The 21,260-nt window shown below is 40.1% G+C and overlaps 1 protein-coding gene across 1 annotated transcript in view; it reads right to left on the bottom strand.

The window, feature by feature from the left end:
- Nucleotides 1–2,486: 2,486 nt before the first annotated feature.
- Nucleotides 2,487–21,260, bottom strand: part of SPATA17 (spermatogenesis associated 17) — a 73,750-nt gene continuing 54,976 nt past the window's right edge. Inside the window, 1 exon segment of the mRNA XM_079968934.1 lies at nucleotides 2,487–2,984. Coding sequence (XP_079825060.1) covers nucleotides 2,904–2,984 — 81 coding nt within the window. The 3' untranslated portion in view covers nucleotides 2,487–2,903.

The raw sequence follows: 21,260 nt of genomic DNA, 5'->3' as shown, positions 1-21,260 counted from the left end.
GTATTGTAGGTAGCTGGGCTAGGAATATTACTATCTGCATTCATGCCAGGGTGACAATACTGGGCAAAATTGACCACTGTCTGATTTAGTTTTCATGTATTAAAAAACTCCCATGGCACTTTAAAGTTCAGCAAATTTATTTAGGGATAAGGCAGCATTTGCCAGTCTAGTGCTCCAGGTGTTTTGGACTACAAGTCACACCAGTCCAAGCATTTAAAAGCCACCAGGCAAGCTTTTGCAAACTAGGGTCCAGTTTGTCAGATGGACGAATTGTGTCAACAATGATTCTTCAAGCTTGTGAGAGTTGTTCTGGAATACATTTTATATCCTTGCAGGCATCCACATTATGCAAATTTTCTTACCTTGCCAGCATCTTGGTAAAGACTCAAAAGGTCACAAAGTTTCTGATTTACTTAGAATGGGAGAAGGCTGTTCTGCAATGGATGTGATTTTGCCATGACTTGTATTACCAGGAAATGTGTAAACGATGGGACCTTGAAACTGCCATGGTGCCATATATTGATTCATATATCAGTTGTCACCATAAACCATAATTATAACGAAAGGTAGAGGTTGAATAATGGGCAGAAAGAGTAGTTTTGTTTTATACCATGGTGCCCCAAAGATGCTTTTGCTGACATTTTAAAATGTTTTGTGCTTGTGACAATGACTTGGCTAGCCCCTCTATTGCTCAGGTGTCAGTCATAATATAATGTCCATCATAATTTTGTCCAGCTCACAGTTAAAACTGGTCTAGGGTGAACCTACCCTGGTTTGATTTGGGTAAACTGAGCTATTCCACAATCCCCAAATTGGAAAAGTTGTTTTTTTCTCCCCTGAACCTGTTTCCAAAATTCAGACACTGTTGTTCTCCTGGTAGCATAATCAATAGTGAGATGAGGGCCAAATAAGAGAATAAAAGCATTTTAAATAAATAACTGAACTGCCAGTGAAGAACTAATACTGCTCTTTAATCAGAAGGAAGTGGAAGTGACACTAAGGGCCCTTTTCCATTCTTCTTCTTTTAAGCTATTTAATTGCCTCAGTTGTGGTTTAACAACTCCTAGCCGAGCAGTTAGAGGAAGGATTCCAGCTTTCAACTTGCAAAGCGGTAGTTGTAGTAAGATATGCCTGGAGGTAGACATGGGCATGAATTTCTGAAATAAATAACATCCATATCCATTGCTTTTAAGTGCACTCTTTCCTACAAAATTACATTAGTGAAAAATGGGTATAGTGTAGTCATCTCCTAAGTCTGTCTCATAAAAATCGCAGGCATATTTTTGCACATGGAAAGGATTATTAAAATTGCCCTGTTTGGGAGGAAGAAAAGAAAAGAGATTGAATAAAGGCTACACAATAGATGAGTGAGTGGATTAGAGTGAATTGGAAGTACTCTTTTTAACCTTAATATATGCAGTGTATCATCAGCAACTGAAAACTCCAGCAGCTTCAGTGATGGCTTGCTTGGCATAGGTTATGTTTATCTTGGGGTCAGAGATATTTAAAAGAAACCAAGAAAGAAAGATTAATCTGATAAAGGCATTGCCAGTTCTAATCGGACTGATGGGAAAATGTGGTAGAAAGATAAGTAACAACACAGGGTGAATTATCATGAAGAGATGAACTACCTTGAAGCTGGAGCAATCAAAGAGATAGCCCTCACATCTAAAAATTACTATGGTGTCCCTTATTCATCAACACCTTTGTGCGAGTGTCTTCTGTTCAGCCCCCTGAACAAAGAACAAAAGCACTCCGATTTATTTGGCAAAATTAACTTGCTCGGGTTGTGTCCCTCACTTACCAGAATTAAAGGACCTTCGCTTCCCGTTGCAGGACATAAATACAAAACTTACAAAAGTTTGAATTTGATCAGCTACTCAAAAGTACAAAAAGACAGCCAAATATGCTTGGAAAAAAATGCCTGGCATATTTGATTTGTACTGCTGTCATTTAGAAAATGATGTATGTGTTGCACCTGCCCCTGAGAGCTTGATTTCTCTGTTCTTTGTGTCTGAGCTGATGTTATCTGATGTTGCCTGATAACTGTGGAAGTTTGTAAAATAATATGGCTGAGTCTACCCTAGCATTTAAGAATTTGCCTGTGTGTGGACAACTTTTGTGAGGGCTCTTCACCCCAGTTCTATGTACTAGGAATACCTAAGAAGCAGACCAGGGGAACAAGAAAATTCTATATTGAAGCTAAACTGGTGACATAAACCCCGAATGCCCTCTGTACCGGTGATAAAAAAAGAGACAAGGATCAGCAAGAGAGTAAGAGAAAGAGTTACTATAGGAGTAACAACAGGAACTGAGAACCATGTGAGGAGCCGGGTGGACAACATGACTACTTCCCATGGTAGCACTGACATTTTCATATATTTAGGAATGGGGTGCATATATATTCACCTCATGGTGCTTTGCCAATATGAGTATTACATCACATTATCAACTGATCATTTCAATCACAGGGAGATGATAATGCATTATTAACAGAGTAAGCATTTTTTATTCATTTATTTTCTCCACAGACAAAAGGGCTACATCTCTTACCTGAGTAAGTAAATTGATCTAATTCTTCAGATCGTTGAGCTTATTCCACCAGTTACTTTGATCTGCAATCTTGCTAACAGAGAAAACGGACTAGAAATACCTTCAATTAAGAATTTCTGAAGATGGAGATCTGTCTCTATGGATGTCCTTCACACACAAAATGTGGCATGATGTAACTTGCTGGTTGCTTAGAACCATTATTTCAGAATTCCAAAACTAGGTTGTATATGAGGATTGTCTGCAGATAATACATGGCAATCATAAGTAATTGCTTTGCTTCACATTTTCAAAACAAAAAAACCCCTTTATTTCAAGTGTTTAAAAATTCATAGACTGGGTTGGTAGAGAAATTACACTACTGCTCCGGCTCTGGAATAGGCTTGGCCAAACTTTGCAAACAGGGGAATCGATGGTAGCACGGTTAAGAAGTCCTAGAGAAAACAAAAAGGGAAAATTAAATTGGAGCATTTCATGTTATATTGACTGCAGCCCAGACTGAATGGAACTTTCTCCCTGATAATCTCCCAGTGTGTGACAGTGTAACAATACTACACTTTCTCATACCACTTACTGGCTGCACCTGAACATCCTCACATGAATGCGTGCATAAAAAGTTAAACGTACATAGGTCTAAAAAGTGCAGTTGATTGACTCCAACAAGCCCCAAAGGCTGTGTAATATGAGCCTACATAGGTTGGATTTTTCACATGGGCATTCTATTCAAACTTATTATGACTGCATGTAAACATCTGGTGGAATAGACATGCTGGGTGGATGGAGCAGGAAGGCAGGATTCTGTTTCCACCTTGTTCATGGGAAGAAGATGGGCAATCTAGTCTGGCTTTTTTTTATGGCGTGTGTTTGTGTTTTATATCATGGTTGGTTTGTTTTTCACTTCAGTTCAGTTTAAAGAGATCTACAGGACAAATACTGCATGAATAAATTGTCCATAGAATCATAGAATCACAGAGATGGAAGGGAACATGAGAGTCATCTAGTCCAACCCCCTGGGGGTCTCATGCTATGCCAACTGAGCTCTCTCTCTCTCTCTCTCTCTCTCTCTCTCTCTCTCACACACACACACACACACACACACACACACTTTTGAATTTTCCAGTATCTTAGTTTAACATGTAGATTATACAGTTATATATTATACACTTTATTTTTAAAAGGAAACACACATTCAACTCATTATAACAGTCCGACACATACACATTGCAGATTGAAGAGAAAATGTAGAATGAACCAAAATAATGTTCCTCGTCACCTAACAGTTTCAGTGTTATCAATTACTTACGGTTGATTTAATTTGAATCTTTAATTGTCTGTATTTATCAAACAATATAGTTTCAGTTACATCTTGTAAATATTTACAGTATCCACATACTCTCTCTTTTTAACATTTCTTAATAAAAATCAGGATCCAATGATCTGTCACATTCCTGAGTACACCAGTGAGCACTTAAGGGAGGGAACCAAAACTCTTTCCTGGCTCTTTTACCTCAAATGTGATTAAAATTCCAGCTTTGAATCAGTCCGTAGACTTGGCAGTGCTTCAGACTAGAACTTCTGGCTCTTGCCCTCCAGCAAAATATTGAATTTTGGCTCTGATTCTGTATGGGCTATCTATGTTCATGTTATATCACACCCTCCCAGATTGTCTTGTATTTAATGTGCTGTTTTGCATATCAAGTAATGGGGGATGGACAGGGGCTACGTGGGCGATAGCCAGAGAGGCAGAATAATGTCCATTCAATAAACAGACTAGCACCCCTTTGGCTTCTGATTCTTTACAATATATTTACCATGAGAGCTAGAAACTTCTTCTTTTTAAAATACAGATGTTCAGGGGACGGGAGGGGAGTTGTGCCAGATTCCAATAATGTGACAGACCCAGAGAATATACACATTTCTCTTTATCCTGTACTCAATGAAAACAACACTTGTCAGCCGCTCTGTGTTCCTGATAAGAATCATGGGCTCTATTGAGGGTATGAGAGGAACATCCCATCATAATTAACTTATTAGGAAATCAGAATAAAATATGAGCAGGAAAACAGCTGTCAGCATTCCTCTCAGAGTGTACCTCTGCTCCTACCACTCTCGTCTGCATAAAACAAGGTCCAGTCATTTCTGATCCCCAAAATAAGCACTGATTGGAGAGAGCAGACGGCTTTTGCTATTAGGATGAGTTGCTAAACAATAACAACCGACTGCCAGAATTAGCTCCTTGGGACAATTTAGGTGCCTTTGAAGTGAATGGCTTTTTGAGCTGGAACTAAGCCCACGCCCGGCTTCAAATCCAAGTCAAAATGACAAAAAGGAAGTCCACTGCGCCATTCATTCCCTCAGCGTAAGATTACTTTATGTTGGCAGCTGTACTGCTTATCTTGTTTAAAGGCTATTGCGCTACACACTCACAGCCAAGTATTCAAACAACTGGATCTGATGATGGAGACAGAAGTTGCTGATTATATATTCCTACTGTTCTTCTGAATGGTGACACTGTTCTGTTCCTTTTGTTCTTTTTGGTAATTGTAGTGGCAGTAGTGATCAGTAGCAGGAAAAGAAGGAATTCTAACAGGGCTGGCCCTACCATTAGGTAGAGCAGAATGGGAAACCTGTGGTCCTCTAGATCAGGGTTTTCCAAATTTGGGTCTCCAGCTGTTTTTGGACTACAACTCCCATCATCCTAAGCTAGCAGCACCAGTGGTCAGGGATGATGGGAGTTGTAGTCCAAAAACAGCTGGAGACCCAAGTTTGGAAAACATTGGTCTAGATGTTGTTGGACTCCAGTTTTCATCAACCCTAGCCAGCAGAGTCAGTGGTTGGCTCCTCACCCCTAAGGCTGAGTGAGGTGGCCTTTTCTACCACTGGACTAGATTACCAACTCTACAATTTATGATTTTAGGTGTCATGAAAGGGAGGTAAATTGTTCTAATTTTATTATTATTTTTACTGCCATGAAGGGGGAGAGGTGCTTGTCGACTTTTCTGCCTCGTATGCCAAAATAACTTAATCAGCTTTGGATACTATGCACTTTGACTTGGGAAGGCACACCATTTATTCTCTGCCTCAAGAAGCAAAATATTTTGGGCAAGCCCTGAGGGAGAGTCAGTGCCAATAGAGCTAGCAATGTCAGCAGTAATAGCTTTCACAACAGAATACTCAGGCCTAGGCCCACTTAATATTTCAGTTGGTGATATTAATTAAACAACATGCATAGTTTGTAACATGACATGAAGCCACCATACTATTTTCCCATGGTTAGTAAGTATCTGCAGCGTTCTCTGCGGAAATGAAATGTAAAACCCTGGGGCATACAATGCAATCTGACAATAGTCACTCTGTGTACCTTTCTTGATTTATTCCAGAAAAAAAGTCATCCACTAGTCTAAAGCTCTAACCTTTTTCTTTTCTTTTTTTCAGTTTCACATTTTTGGGGGGAAAGATTAGAAAGTACATAAAAGGAAAATCATCAAAAGAAAAAAAAAAACAGAGTGGAGCCATTTCAAAATGTTACATTATTGCAAAACATTCATCATATCATTTTTTTCCCCAAGACAACCATATTTCTAAACATGGGGTGACAAGGAAGTTGGTATTTCTGAATCAGTAGCATATGAGATAAAGTCTCACCAGACTGTGCAAAAGCGTTCAGGATTTCCCACATCCTTGGACTCTCAAGCTTTTCCTTGAGGTAAGCCTAACAGCAAGAGACGATGAGAGAAAGTTTCCTCCTTATACTGTGGTGTACCTGTATTATATCCAGGAATGCACTTGCCTGTGCTATTTAAAATATGGCTATAATAGAAGGCCTAATAAATTACAGCCTGAATAAACATGCCCAAAGAAACCTAAAGCTGAATGATAAAATTCTGAATCCTTTTTTTGAGCATTTTCATTTTCTGATCCCATTATCTTCCAAGGGATTACAGTCTACTACAGTTATACTGACAAGATTTAACTAGACCTAGGGACCTTTTCAATGTATTGACAATTTGACTGCCATGTGGGCTAATTATCCCATACACACAATTCAACAGAATGCAGCAAAGAAAATGATGACAGGGAACAACAGTTTATAGACTATTGCCCCAATGCAACAAATACAATCTGATGCTCCAATCCAGGTAGGTGACCTCAATTCATGAAGGCAGGTTTATGATTGAATATTCCAATTCTGGATGGGGAATCATGAATGCAAACAAGTGCTGCATTAACAGTTCTCCCGCTTGATCCAGCAGCGAAAATTCACTTGCTTTGTAAGTAAGCTGTTCTCCCCCCAACTCTCTTTTTGACATATTCTCCTCCCTGTTGCTCTCATACGCCTTCAGCTTGACGAAAGACAGTGTGTGTATATTCATTCAAGGAATGACAGTGGTCTATTCAACCTGGCACGTCTCCATGCCAAGACAAAAATGTGATGGCTTTTTTATTTGCAAGATGTTGTTTGCAGATGATGCAGCCTTGGCAGCACTCCCCAAGGAAGCTGTATAGTTACCCATCAACCATTCTGCCCAAGCCTGCCTGAGTTCAGCCTCACCATCAGCCTGGCAAACACCAACATCTTGGGTCAGGAGTCGCCAGCACTCCACGTATCAGCACTGGTGACCAGGTAGACAATTTTGTCTACCTGGGCTCCACCATTACCAGCAACCTTTCCATTGAGACTGCTGTAACTCTCCAACAGTTCGACCTTATTACCAATGATGCACTCTTCCATTGTCTCTTGAGACAGATGGATGCCAATAGTCACACTCACTCACTCACAGTTTGGGAGGAGTAGGCAGAGGCTGGATTTAGCACCTCCCAAACTGCTCTCCTGTCTTCCTGTTAAAGAGATGATCAGTGCAATTAAGATTTAAGGCTATATATGTGCATAAAGGTAAAGGGTAAAGGGACCCCTGACTGTTAGGTCTAGTCGTGGCCGACTCTGGGGTTGCGGCACTCATCTCGCTTTATTGGCTGAGGGAGCTTCTGGGTCATGTGGCCAGCATGACTAAGCCACTTCTGGCAAACCAGAGCAGCGTGTACAGCTTCTGGGTCATGTGGCCAGCATGACTAAGCCACTTCTGGCAAACCAGAGCAGCGCACGGAAACGCCATTTACCTTCCCGCCGGAGTGGTACCTATTTATCTACTTGCACTTTGATGTGCTTTCGAACTGCTAGGTTGGCAGGAGCAGGGACCGAGCAACGGGAGCTAACACAGTCATGGGGATTCGAACCACTGACCTTCTGATCGGCAAGTCCTAGGCTCTGTGGTTTAACACATAGCGCCACCCACGTCCCTTATATATATATGCATAGCCCCAGCTGAATGCTGAAAAGCCTATTGCATGAGAGACTGGTTGTATCCAGCAATCTGGAAAATGCATATATAACCTATAGATTAAGCAATATGTCTTATCATGTGATTACCTTTGCAAAAGGTTGGTCATTGGGCACCAGTTATCAGCCAGCACAGCCATGTGTATGCAGCATTTCTGCAGCTCAAAGAGTTCTCTGAACCAGGGCCTATACAGGCATGTGCCTATATCTTGATTTAAACTAGGGAGTTCAATATATAATATCTATTTCAATAATATCTGAGGTTTGCAATTGAGTGGATGCATGCATAGATGGGTTTAACAGCAGGACCCATGTTTTTGAAAAATGAACTTTTGTACATGCATTATTTCATTACATTTGTGTCAAAATTTAGCAAATGGTACACATATTGAATGAGCAGGTGATTTATACACACAAAAGCTGCATATACATGAACTGAAGACATTTAACATATATTTTTTTAAAAAATATGACATCATATTTGTGTGGGAACAGGGCTTAGCAATCTATTTAAAGAAAAACCAGTCAGTTACAATCAATTCATGTATCATTGTGAGAAACAGCATAAAAATGTAAGTGCCATATACTTTAGAGAAAAAAGAAGCAAAACATTAGATAGAAGGCAATACCTCCTAACTAAAGGGCCACTGGTAACAATATATAGTTATTTAGTACCTTTAGTCTATGTTGTTGTTTTTTTGGGAAAGTGCTTTGGGGTTTTATTACAATCAAGCGGTATATAAAACTTGTGAGATAAATAATGATTTCATAAAGTGGTTAAGGAGAGTTTGCATAAATTGTACAGACTAGTTTTTTAGTGATGAATTTTGTCATAATGTCACCTTGCCATACTCCTTTTAGTGAGGAACCGTAGCAAGCTTTCTTGCTAACCTAGCAAGATAGGAGACTGGTAAAGAAAAAGCGATTTATAGGTGTTGTATGTGTGATATTATGCCACCAGACATTATACCACCTGATGGCGATGTGGAGTCCTGTTTTTCTCTTACCTGTTTTCCCGGTTTAAATTTACAATTTAAACTGAAACACTTCTTTGACATGTCTAGATCCAGCCTTAGACAGGATTCTCAGTTTTAATAAATAATAATAATAATAAATCTTTACCCCGCCCTTCCCAATTCAGAAAACCGGGCTCAGGGCGGCTAACAATAAATTTAAAACACTTAATTGTAATACAACATAGAAGCAGCATAAAATACAGTATAAAAGCATGAATAACAATAAAGTTCAAAGTTCAAAAATCAATTTGGGGGAAATCCATCCAATAAACATTAGATAGTCACCAGGGCTAGCTGGCTGAATAAGCTCCATCTTACAGGCCCGGCGAAAGGAGGTTAAATCCTGCAAGTCTAAAATAACAAACCTTCAAGCTTGCGGGGGGGTGGGAAAATGATGCATGTCACTTCAAATCAAAGTTTGTACAATCCTTATTTTATCTGTGAAATAATTATAGATCATTTCTACATTTATCATTGGGACGCTGTTATTTAAAACCATGCAATTGGTAGACTTTGTTTTCTACTCGCCTGCCATATTCTTAGATGCTAATAGGAAGATGTGTATTCTTTTAAGAGACGATCCTTTGCTATCCTAACAACGTTTTTATTTTGAATAAACCACCCGGGAGCACTTCATGACACAGATATTTGAGAAAGACACTGTAGGAAGTTCTGTTTACAAATCAATGGTACAAATATGGCTCCCTCCATTTAACTCTAGGGGTCCTCGCCCAAGTTTTCCCTGCAATCCTAATGCCTGTAATGGCAAAATTAGAGCTTTGAACTGAGAAGCCGCAAGACATTCTGTGACCTTTTAATGGCCATGCAGTGCTATTTAACAGAGAGAGGGAGAGAAGCAAACACGGCAATCTGCTATTAGGGCAAAATGTTGATCTAGCAAAGAGGGGGCTTCCCGCCTAAATATATTAGTACTGGTTAACACTTCCAACTAGTACAAGGGCTTCTGACATGACAAAATGAGTATAACAGCCCCTTCTGTCAATACAACACAAATGTCATTTCAAGTGCTCAAAACCACTAAGCTACCCTAAAAAGATTGATTTATCTGCTCCAATGTTTCTTTGGGGCAAACTTTCCTCACAACTGAAACCAATTAGTGGGCCTGGCACTTGTAGTGCAGAATGTAGGTCAGCGTCAAGTAATAAAAAAGTATTGACTTTTCTCTGTCTGTAAGCAGCATGAAAGGGGTGCCATGGCCTTGTCGTATATGAAAAGAGCTCCATTAATTTCACTTATTTCAACAAGGGCTGTCAAATACTAATGCTTCTATTGCACTTTTCACACAAAGTACATTGACACCACTCCTGGCCTCAGTGAAATAAGGTTTAAAATATTTCAGCTAGTGAAAGAGGCCTACACTATAATTTTCAATTCCCACTAGTACATTTAGACACCTTAAGTAGCATTGCTCACAAAAACTATTGAGAGAGATTAGATGGGATATTAATCATGACTAACAATTACTTCCTGTGGCCAAAGGAATCTAATTCTTATGTATAACCCTATTAAAATAATAATCCAGAATGTTGGGTGTTTATTTTTTACAGAGCAGGCAAACACTGTCAGTTGTGGGTTTTGTGTCAACAAACACCCACAAATCACAGGTAAACCACCTGCAATGTCGCACTACAATCCTGCCAGCCACTTGGTTTCCTTGCTTGGAATTTTCATGGTGCATTTTGTTCCCTGAAAAGTAGCCTTGTTTTTATGAAGACTATAGTTAGATTCACAATTACTTACAGCCATATAAACTCTGATGCGAGCTGAAAAACTCTCTGCTTGCAAATGCTCCCTCACTGAAGGAACTGTGATATGCACACATAAAGGAATTACCATATTTTTTGCACCATAACACTCACTTTTTTCCTCCTAGAAAGTAAGGGGAAATGTCTGTGCGTGTTATGGAGCGAATGCCTGTGGGTGGCGGGGGGGATCTGCTGCAGTCGTGAGCAGAGGATCCATGATTCCCTTTCCTTCCCTCCTCCGTGGTTACAAAGCATGGATCCACATGGATCCTCAGGATTTTTGCATTCGGCTACTCCAAACTCACTGTCAGATCACATGTCTGTGGCCACAGCATGAACCACAAAAATCATATATCCACTATTTCGTTTAGAATATTTTTTTTTCTTGTTTTCCTCCTCTAAAAACTACGTGCGTGTTATGGTCTGGTGCATGTTATAGAGCGAAAAATACGGTAATTTCCTATATCATATATGAGCAACATATCTATGTGCACACCTGAGAACAAATGGGCATGTGGATTGAGGTAACAGTATCTGATACCATATGAGACAGAACCACTCAAGTGCCAGATTACCAAACAGGCAGAATAGGCAAAGGTCTATGACCCTGAAGGCTTTTAGGGGCCCCACAATAAAATATAAAAGTAATATTGATTTGATCTTAAAAGAAAATTACAATCAAGTTTTCTTAGTTCAATGTTATCCCACTAAAATAAAAAACGTATTAGGGGATAATTTGCAAGAGGACCCCTGAGATTTCAACTACCTAGGGGCACTTTAACCACTTTCCATTTGTTAACACAAATTACTAATTCCATGATCTTTTTGGGGGGAGGGGGGAGATTTCTTAACATGCTATCTTGGAAATATACCACTTCCTTGCTGCTTTGACCTTTACTCCATATATTTAGAATGTTTGGATAAGGATTTCCTTATACTGGACAGTGATTTTAGTAATTTAGTGATTTTTAGCAGCAAGACTGAGATTTATTTTAGCCTCACTGAAGTCAATGAGAATACACTATTTTAATTCAAGTAGTTCAACTTAATTGCTTTATAGATGGGAATCTGTGTAACCTAAGTATTTGGAGGTGGTAAAAGGCCTCCCATTGTTATTAACAGAGTTTGGATTTGATATCCCGCTTTATCACTACCCGAAGGAGTCTCAAAGCAGCTAACATTCTCCTTTCCCTTCCTCCCCCACAACAAACACTCTGTGAGGTGAGTGGGGCTGAGAGACTTCAGAGAAGTGTGACTGGCCCAAGGTCACCCAGCAGCTGCATGTGGAGGAGCGGGGAAGCGAACCCGGTTCACCAGATTACGAGTCCACCGCTCTTAACCACTACACCACACTGGCTCTAGTAGAAATCACCAAGTGAAGTCCTTACCTACCAACCAACCAACCAAAGAAAGGATTGTTCTTATCATTCTGCAAACTGCCAAATAGAACATAGATTCATGAATGAAAACACCCACTAGTTACCAATGTCTTGTCCAGTTATAACAAACACTCACATAGTTATAACATAGTCTACCAATTCATTTGCACATGAGTACCTTAGCTAAATGAAATCTTGGGAAAAGTTTTTTCTGCATAGGGATTTAATGTATTTCATTTAAACTTGAGGGTTGCCTCTGAACAGTCTGTACATGATGCTATGCCAAACCATATGAAATGGAAGTGAGAGCTGGACCATAAAGAAGGCTGATCGCCGAAGAATTGATGCTTTTGAATTATGGTGCTGGAGGAGACTCTTGAGAGTCCCATGGACTGCAAGAAGATCAAACCTCTCCATTCTGAAGGAAATCAGCCCTGAGTGCTCACTGGAAGGACAGATTGTGAAGCTGAGGCTCCAGTACTTTGGCCACCTCATGAGAAGAGAAGACTCCCTGGAGAAGACCCTGATGTTGGGAAAGATGGAGGGCACAAGGAGAAGGGGGCGACAGAGGACGAGATGGTTGGATAGTGTTTTCGAGGTTACCAGCATGAGTCTGACCAAGCTGCGGGGGGCAGTGGAGGACAGGAGTGCCTGGCGTTCTCTGGTCCATGGGGTCACGAAGAGTCGGACACGACTAAACAACAACAAAGTGTGAACTGTAAAACAAAAAGAAACTGTGGCTGCAGTTTATGATGTAGCAGGGCAAACTATGAGCATGTGTTCAGATGTGGCATTAAGCCAAGCCATGGCTTAACTCTAGGTAGCACGGCAGCAGCAAGATCTAGAGAAGAGTGAAGCTCCTGTGATTTTATTGTGCGTGTCCATACTTGGCCATGGTTTGACTTAGCATTACATGGTAACCAGGCCAATATGTCAAACCCAATGGCTAATTGCCTCCTTAAAATGCAAGCAAAGCTGATTTAAAAAAATAACCCCTCTGACTTAAAAAGGCTAGCTGACTAAAATGGAGGGCAATTTTCAACTTGCTTTAATGACTTTATAAGTATGCTTTGAATCAACTTATCATTCATTTTTAAAATACAAAATGATACTGGCTAGTCATCATGAAACAATGTTATGTCCTTCTGCATGATACTTTCATCATACTATTTTCTCTGTTTGATAGCCTATTTGGTTATTGACAGAGAGCATATGATAATATGCTGTACAAATATCAGGAAATTATTCGCACAGTGGGAAGCCTGCTAACAACATTATTTTAATATCTTATCTTTCAGACAGAGGCAGAAAACATATTAATTGCAGCTTAATATATGCAACAAACATTTCATTATAATTTTACTTAAATTTTGACCAAGCCTCTTAAGAAATAGTATATTATACATACTTCTCTCAGTGTTGTAAATCGAGGCACTAGAATCAAACAGTCTTGTGAGAAATTATAAAAGACTTGTAATTACTGCTTCTGAGTTTGAATAATTACTTATCTGATTGTCTCTTTACAAGTGGCCCAAATTAAGACTCTTAGAGCATTGTTAGTCTGTCCCTTGAGATGTCCCAAAGAGAAACAGTAAAGCTTACCTTGGAGCTTACCTCCACAAGCATTTTTGGGAGAAGGGTTGGTTCGGCTTCAGATACACATCAAACCCACACAATGCAAAAGAAAACCATCCTCTGCTGCATTGGTCATATGCACACTTGCAATGCAGAAGGGGATGAGATCCATATTTTAAAATAGAGCGATGTTGGCATAAAATTCTCCCCAGGATAACTGTTGCTGCAGCTTTTACAAGTACTCGTTCTGATGGCACTTGCTTCTGATGCTCACAGGATGACCAGGGAGGTAAGGAGAAGCACATCCAAATAATTGCCTGCCATACATATATGAACCAGAAGCTGCCACAACAAGCACGGCAGAGGTGGAACAATCAAAATAGCAGCCATGATGGGCTTAATTCCTCCCTTTTAAAGAGCCACCACTTTCTGTCCTCTTTAAAAGGAAGCATTCATTTATCACTACATTTATATGCCTCCCTTTTCTTCCAAAGAGCTCAAGGTGGTTCTCCTCCCGCAAATGTCATCCTCACAACAACCCTGTGAGGTAGGGCAGGCTAAGGGATGGTGACTGACCCAAGGTCAGTAAGCTTCATGGCTGAGTGGGGATTCAAACCCTGGCCTCCCAGGTCATAATCCAACACTAACACTATAGTACACACCTGCACACAACTGGGACAGCTTGAAACAGGCTGTCAATAGGAGGACCACTGGGGGTTAGAGGTTGTGAAGTACAGAACAGTAGAGCAGAGAACAAATCCCAGGTGAGTCAAATGAAAGCAAGCAGCGTGTTATTTATTACATGACATCAGAGAGGCTCAACACGCAGAACAGTCAAACCTTGCAGCTTTCTCCATCATGGATTTGTGACAAGTCTGGAAACTAACGGGGGAAAGTCCACTTCTACCATATAACAGTCATTTTGGGGCATAACTCCAAGTGGAATCCTGGAGGCTTGCTTCTACACACACACACACACACACACACACACACACAATCAAGATTAATAATCTAAGAGCCTTCTGCTGGATCAGTGGCGTAGCGTGGGGGGTGCAGGGGGGGCCGGCTGCACCGGGCGCAACATCTGGGGTTAGGGCAAATCCACGGGTTAGGGGGCGCAAATTACTTGCCTTGCCCTGGGTGCTGACAACCCACGCTACGCCACTGTGCTGGATCAATGCCCATCCAGTCCAACTTCCTATTCTCACAGCGGCCAACCAGATGCCTATGGGAAGCATGCAAACAGGAGCTTAGCATGGCAGTACTCTCTCCTGCTGTGGTTTCCAGCAACTGTTATTCAGAAGTGTGCACCCCAAAGAGTGGAGACAGAAGATGCTCACCATAGTTAATAATCCATGATAGTCTTATCCATGAATTTGTCTAATCCTCTTTTAAAGCCACCCTAGTTGGTGGCCATCACTACTTTTGGAAGCAGCGAATTCCATAGTTTAACAAGAAGTGCTTTCTTTTGTCTGTCCTGAGTCTTCCAGCATTCAACTTCGCTGGATGTCCAAGAATTCCAGTGTTGGGAGAGAGGGAGAAAAACTTTCCCTTACCCACTTCCTCAACCCCATGCATAATTTTATTGCTTCTTACTTGCCTTTTCCTTAATTAAGCTTAAAAGGCCTAAATATTATGGGCCTTTTAAGCTATGGCCTTTCCTCCATAGTTGCTCCACACCCTTGATCAATGTGGTTACATTTCCAACTGTAAAACATATTTTTGGAGGTGAGGCAACCAGAACTATACATATTACTCCAACTGCACCACCACCTCAGATTTGTATATTTGGCAGTTTTATCTTCAATTCCTTTCCTAATTATCTCTAGTGTGAAATTTGCCTTTTTCACAGCTGCTGCACAATATGAAATATCGACTTGTTACTGTTTGGGAAGATTGTGATGCGCAAGGTAAAGCATTCAAAAGTAAAGCCCTACTGAATTCAATGGGATGTATTCCTATGCAAGTGTGTATGGGATTGCAACCCAAATCTACGCTGCTCCTCCCAAAAAAATTCTGGAGCAATTTCTGGCATTGCCCATTTTTTATATCATACAGTTGCTTGATTAAAAAAGAGTAAGATAGATTGCACTCAGGTTTATTCAGTAATAGTGGAAAGTGTCCAACACAGTAAATGTAGAGCTGGTTCACACATGCATCACTTGATTTATCACTGCTTGGTCACCCAACTCTGACTGATGGCTATATGTGTGAACTGTCTTATCTGAATAATGGACCAATATCCCTATGTATCCATCTTCTAATTTGCATAGGTCCAACGTACCTTAGAAACAGCCACCCCTCCCCATTATGTGATCAACCCAGGGCACTTCCTAAACCATGAAATCTATTTTTGAATCAGCTGCCAAGGATGTAGAGAGAGCCATTCTTGGTCACAGTCAGTGCTTTTTTTCTGGGGGGATGCAGGGGTACACATACCCCTAAACATTTTGTGAATCTAAGTTTAGCCTCATCGAGGGGCAGTATTTCAATATGAGTAGGAAAATGAGAGTACCCCTAGAAAAAAAGCATTGGTCATAGTTATACAACACCTCTTCCTTAGTGATTATTCCATTCTAACCTAAGCACGTTGTTGTTGTTGTTGTTTAGTCATGTCCAACTCTTTGTGACCCCATGGACCAGAGCATGCCAGGCACTCCTGTCTTCCACAACCTAAGAACAAGCCTACATATTTATGTTAGATTTGGCAGGGCAAGAGTTAAGGTTATAGTGGATGAAGAGATGTCTGAATGAATTTTGTTTTGCGTTGGTAGGATATTATAATATGTTTTCACATTCTCTTTTATATTTAGTGTTACTTACCAAGAGCCTGTAAAAATGGGGTGGGGTATACATTTCCATGAAAATGTGGCCATAAGTTTCAAAACATTGCATTTCGCCCATTTCTCTTATATCATAAACCAGAGGAAATGGCACTAGCTGCCTTATTTTGTTTTGGACATATCTAATATCTATATTTGAACCAAAATTGCCAAAGATAATATTCTATTTTTGGAACTAATGCAGTCTTTATTACAGCTAAATTAAATTAAGACAGTGATGTGAATTTCCTCACAAGCTATTTCATACTTGGATACCCTTGAACTTTACTGAATCAGAGCTAAAAAACAAACGTGCAGATGAAATTGTTGGATTGGTATTTGGAACTTATTGGCTATTGTAATTCAAGCCTTAGTTTAGTGCAGGGCAATTTCCAAAAGTATTCCTTATAAAGGGAATAGATGGTCAAAAGCCTCATCTTCATCCATTCACAATTAATAAATGAACATTTGCAAATGACTAATAAATATTTTTATGAAAAAACAAGTCTACCAGAAGTGGGATTATGATTAATATATTCTGTGCACAAATAAAATATATTTCATTTAAACTATTTCCTCAAAAGTGAAGAAATGCAATATAAATATGCAGGTATTTTTAAATCCTTCAATCATACACATTCCACTATCATACAACTAGCAGAACTAAACAAAGGGTGTATAACAAGCAATACACTTTGTTATTAGTTCAAATCGTTAGTTGAATCCCACGAAGCTCTCTGTGATGTCACCAATGCAGTATAATCATTGACAAAATCAAGGGGGTACTACAGCGAACAGGAAAATAAGGGCATGGGAAAATAAGGGCAAAGGAGGAGGGGGGAAGTGGAATTTAGAATAACAGGATCAAAATACTGCAAATGTGCTAACACGTCGTGAAATCCATGAAACAGGAGATAGTTCTTGGCATGTAAAGTAACAAGCCGAGAAATGAGGGAAATATATTTAGTTTCAGCCCTGTGTTATTTAAGTAATACTTGGAAAGAATGAATTTGAGAGTGTATTTGTCAATACTCATGCAGAACTTCTAAAGAATCATCATATAGCAGAATACCAGTAGAGCCTGTAAATTAGCAAGAACTTGGGATTTTAACAATTGTGCACCTTTCTACCTTAAGGAAATAAGAGGCACCGTGAAAATTCCCAACGTGATCCCAAGGGCTTGGGATTCAAGCTGAAATGTTTCTATTCTTGGGCTACTAATATATTTTGAACTTCCATTGCCAGGAGGTTTGACATTTGCAGAAACAACAAATTACACCCAATTTTGCTGAATGATATACAGAGGAATACAATCCGAATCATTCATTTAATTTAAAACCTCTGGTGAGATTTAAGACATCCATCCGCACACACTGTATCTCATGTGATTATGCCAGTATACATCAAACCCCAGTAATAACGATTCATATCCATATATGTGTATATGCTTTATTGCTACCTTTAGCGGGATTAAAAGCAGTATATCAAATTTTACAATTGTGCTCCTTTTATTAGCTTCTTACCACTTGATCAGCTGATAGAAGCAATAATGAACACGCACACACACACACACAAACACACATATCCACACAGACTGGAGTCTGCATTTGCGTGTTCTATCTTAAGAATGTAATATTTCAAAAAACAGCCTAAGCTTTGGGGAAAAAACCAATTACAGAAACAGCATTAAAAATGCCAAGCACCGGGCAGAAGCAATTCTGGATCAGTTTAAAAAAGTGATTGATGAAACTCTAATCTGAGCTGAAGGAACAGTTTCACGACAAGCTGTGACCATTCCACACACTTCATTAGCTGCCATAATTAGCCTGGTGTTTCAATTTGTTAGAACTGGTGGGGACAATTTTACTCAGAATACAAACATCAAAAAGCAGGGTCTCTCCGACTTCAGAAGTGGCTGATGAGAGGCTTTCTAGTCTTTCTGTTAACGAAAAGATTAATTACAGCTGATGGGAGGCTGTACTCTGATTGTCACTCTGTCTATGTACATTACTTTTAGCATTAGAAGAAAGACATGGTTGACACTGCGCTGCTCAATCAAGCAGCTTCACATCAGGGCACCAAGTCTGTTTTAATATGCATGGTCTTGTATTGTTTGATTGACTTGTTCTCTACTTCTCCAGGTCCCGAGTTCTGTCACCAACTAGATTGTACCAACAGAACAGCAGGTTATACAGTGGCATGCAGGGCAGGTATAATACTCTCTCACACACACACCCCGTTCCTTATTAATACTTTACTTGTCCTGCTCTGCGTAAAATGACAAAAATATAATCTCCAGTCCTGGAAAAATGTAGTATTTTTTACAGAGCGGGGCAAGCAATTTATGCTAGGATAATCCTTTCTAATGTAGCACAAAGCCATCTTCACAGATACAAACGTTCATTAACTGACTCGATTTTGCACGCCTTTGCATTCTGGAAAGTCACAAAGACTCGACAGAAATTTGGGTACTTTATTCTGACCGTTCCAATTTGATCGCTTGTCTGGCTTTTTGTGGAGCCTGAACCTAAAAGGTACCATCTAAGTTGAAGTCTGGAGTTATTATTAACTCAGCCTTGGTGATGAGCTACCCTTTCTGCATAGCTTGGAAGCACCACCCACTTCAGTGAACCTGCCTCTAACCAGCAGGGTTAAAGAATATATGTAATTGCAATTTTCTACCTATTATTTAGAGCAAACAATAGTAGTAACTGCTACTAGCCCTGCAATCCAGACCACAACACACCCAGTCATGTCTCCCTTCTCTGTTGCTGGGCCCAGAATGTGGACCTTCTTCACTGGGGAGGGTTCATCTTGTCCCTTCTTGCTGGCCTTCTGACTTAGCATTAAAACTTTCCTGTTTAGGATGACATTGGTCTCCAGCAGATAGATGTTAGTGCTTGCCAGCCATAATTATTTATGATCTCCCTCTTTGTCTTTTTACCTTGTTTTTATTCTGCCTTTTGTTTTTATTATAGTTCATGGTGCCTCTTACTGTGGTTATTTTAAAAATGTTTTATCGCTGGTCTTTGTTGGCGCCTGTTCTTTTTGTATATCGCTTTTATATTGCATCTTGCTACTTCTGTAAGCTGTAAATTACAAATCCTTCATTCATTGACAATCACATATTTGAAGCTATTAGATCAATTTAATTTTAGCACAGTGCACTTTTTGTAGCATTCAAAGAAATAGTGACGGATATCTTTCTACCTACAACAAGCACAACTGCATAGTAGTTTATGGGCAGCTACCCTGGGGCAAAACTGGCTGGAGACCATAGCTAGAAGGATGGGCCAAAGTTTTGCTGGCTAAAACCGCATTTCCCCCCTAAGCCACTATAGGTTTTCCTCTTTCTGGTTAACTTGTATCCTGATTGTTCACAGATGACAACAAGCTTTAGCACATTTTGGTGCAACCAGCAGCACCCAAAGAACAAATCTGAATAACTTTGGGAAGAGGTGAGAAAGAGTTTGCAGTCTCTCTCTTTTGGGAGGTCTCCCAAAAATTTCTTGTTTGTTAACAGAGCATCAGTCTTGTTAACTATACATAAATTCTGCTATCCTGTAATCTCTGTAAAGAATTGTGTGGAAAATCTGCAGACTCTTTGACTTAACTTAGCAGTTATTAAAAGGTAGATTTTCTTCCCCTGCCGAAACAAGCTATTTGCCTGATTAAACATAGAAGATAGGTAACACAAGACATTTATCATGCAACAGATGAACGACACAGGATTGCTAGTTAGACAGTTTAATAAGTGCCATCTAATTTTTCTCTTCATATTTATTCTTCAAAGTCCAATAACATTATCAAAGCATGGCATTTTCCCACTGAGAAATTATAGAACTAAAAATAAGGTTTTACAAAATATAGAACTGGTTGCTTGACAATCCCTATTCAAATACATTAGAAAGTGCTGACAGTGCCTTTTCTCATGTAAATAACTTCACTGAATGGCTCAAAAAATTTTTAGTCACTACTTGAAATCATTCCTTCTGAATTATTTTCTCTGAGCCACCTTCAAAGGAGTATTGTTACATGGATCTTGTTGCCCGTTCACACAGACAGAAATCCAAAGGTGCCACTGCACATGTGAAAGGCACTTCTGCTTTTATCGGCATGTGTGTACTTATTTTATTTCAGAATGAATTAATTGCCCTATGTTCAAGGTTTCCCCAAGCAGTGTAATAAAATGTGTATGATGTTTGTTGATTCTTCCTTGCAGCTATATAAATCCACTGTGCCACATCCCATTCCAATACAAAGGGTCTCCCAACCCTCTTGAAATGCTTTTCAGTGGCTCAGGGAACAATAATTGTAGAGTTGTAGAGTTGGAAGAGGGGACGCGGGTGGCACTGTGGGTTAAACCACAGAGCCTAGGACTTGCCGATCAGAAGGTCGGCGGTTTGAATCCCTGCGATGGGGTGAGCTCCCGTTGCTCGATCCCTGCTTCTGCCCACCTAGCAGTTCAAAAGCACGAAGTGCAAGTAGATAAATAGGTACCGCTCCAGCGGGAAGGTAAATGGCGTTTCCGTGCACGGCTCTGGTTCACCAGAAGCGGCTTAGTCATGCTGGCCACATGACCCGGAAGCTGTACGCTGGCTCCCTCGGCCAATAAAGCGAGATGAGCGCCGCAACCCCAGAGTCAGTCACAACTGGACCTAATGGTCAGGGGTCCCTTTACCTTTTTAGAGTTGGAAGAGACCCTGAGTATCATCTAGTCCAATCCCCTGCAATGCAGGCATATGCAGCTCTCCCATACAAGGATTTAACCTACAACCACCTGTTTCTGTGATTTTTCCAACTCTACAGTATCT

The sequence above is a fragment of the Podarcis cretensis genome (assembly GCF_951804945.1).
Source record: "Podarcis cretensis genome assembly, chromosome: 3".
NCBI lineage: Eukaryota > Metazoa > Chordata > Lepidosauria > Squamata > Lacertidae > Podarcis > Podarcis cretensis.
Note: the sequence above shows the minus strand (reverse complement) of the source record. Positions and strands in the feature narration are given on the sequence as shown.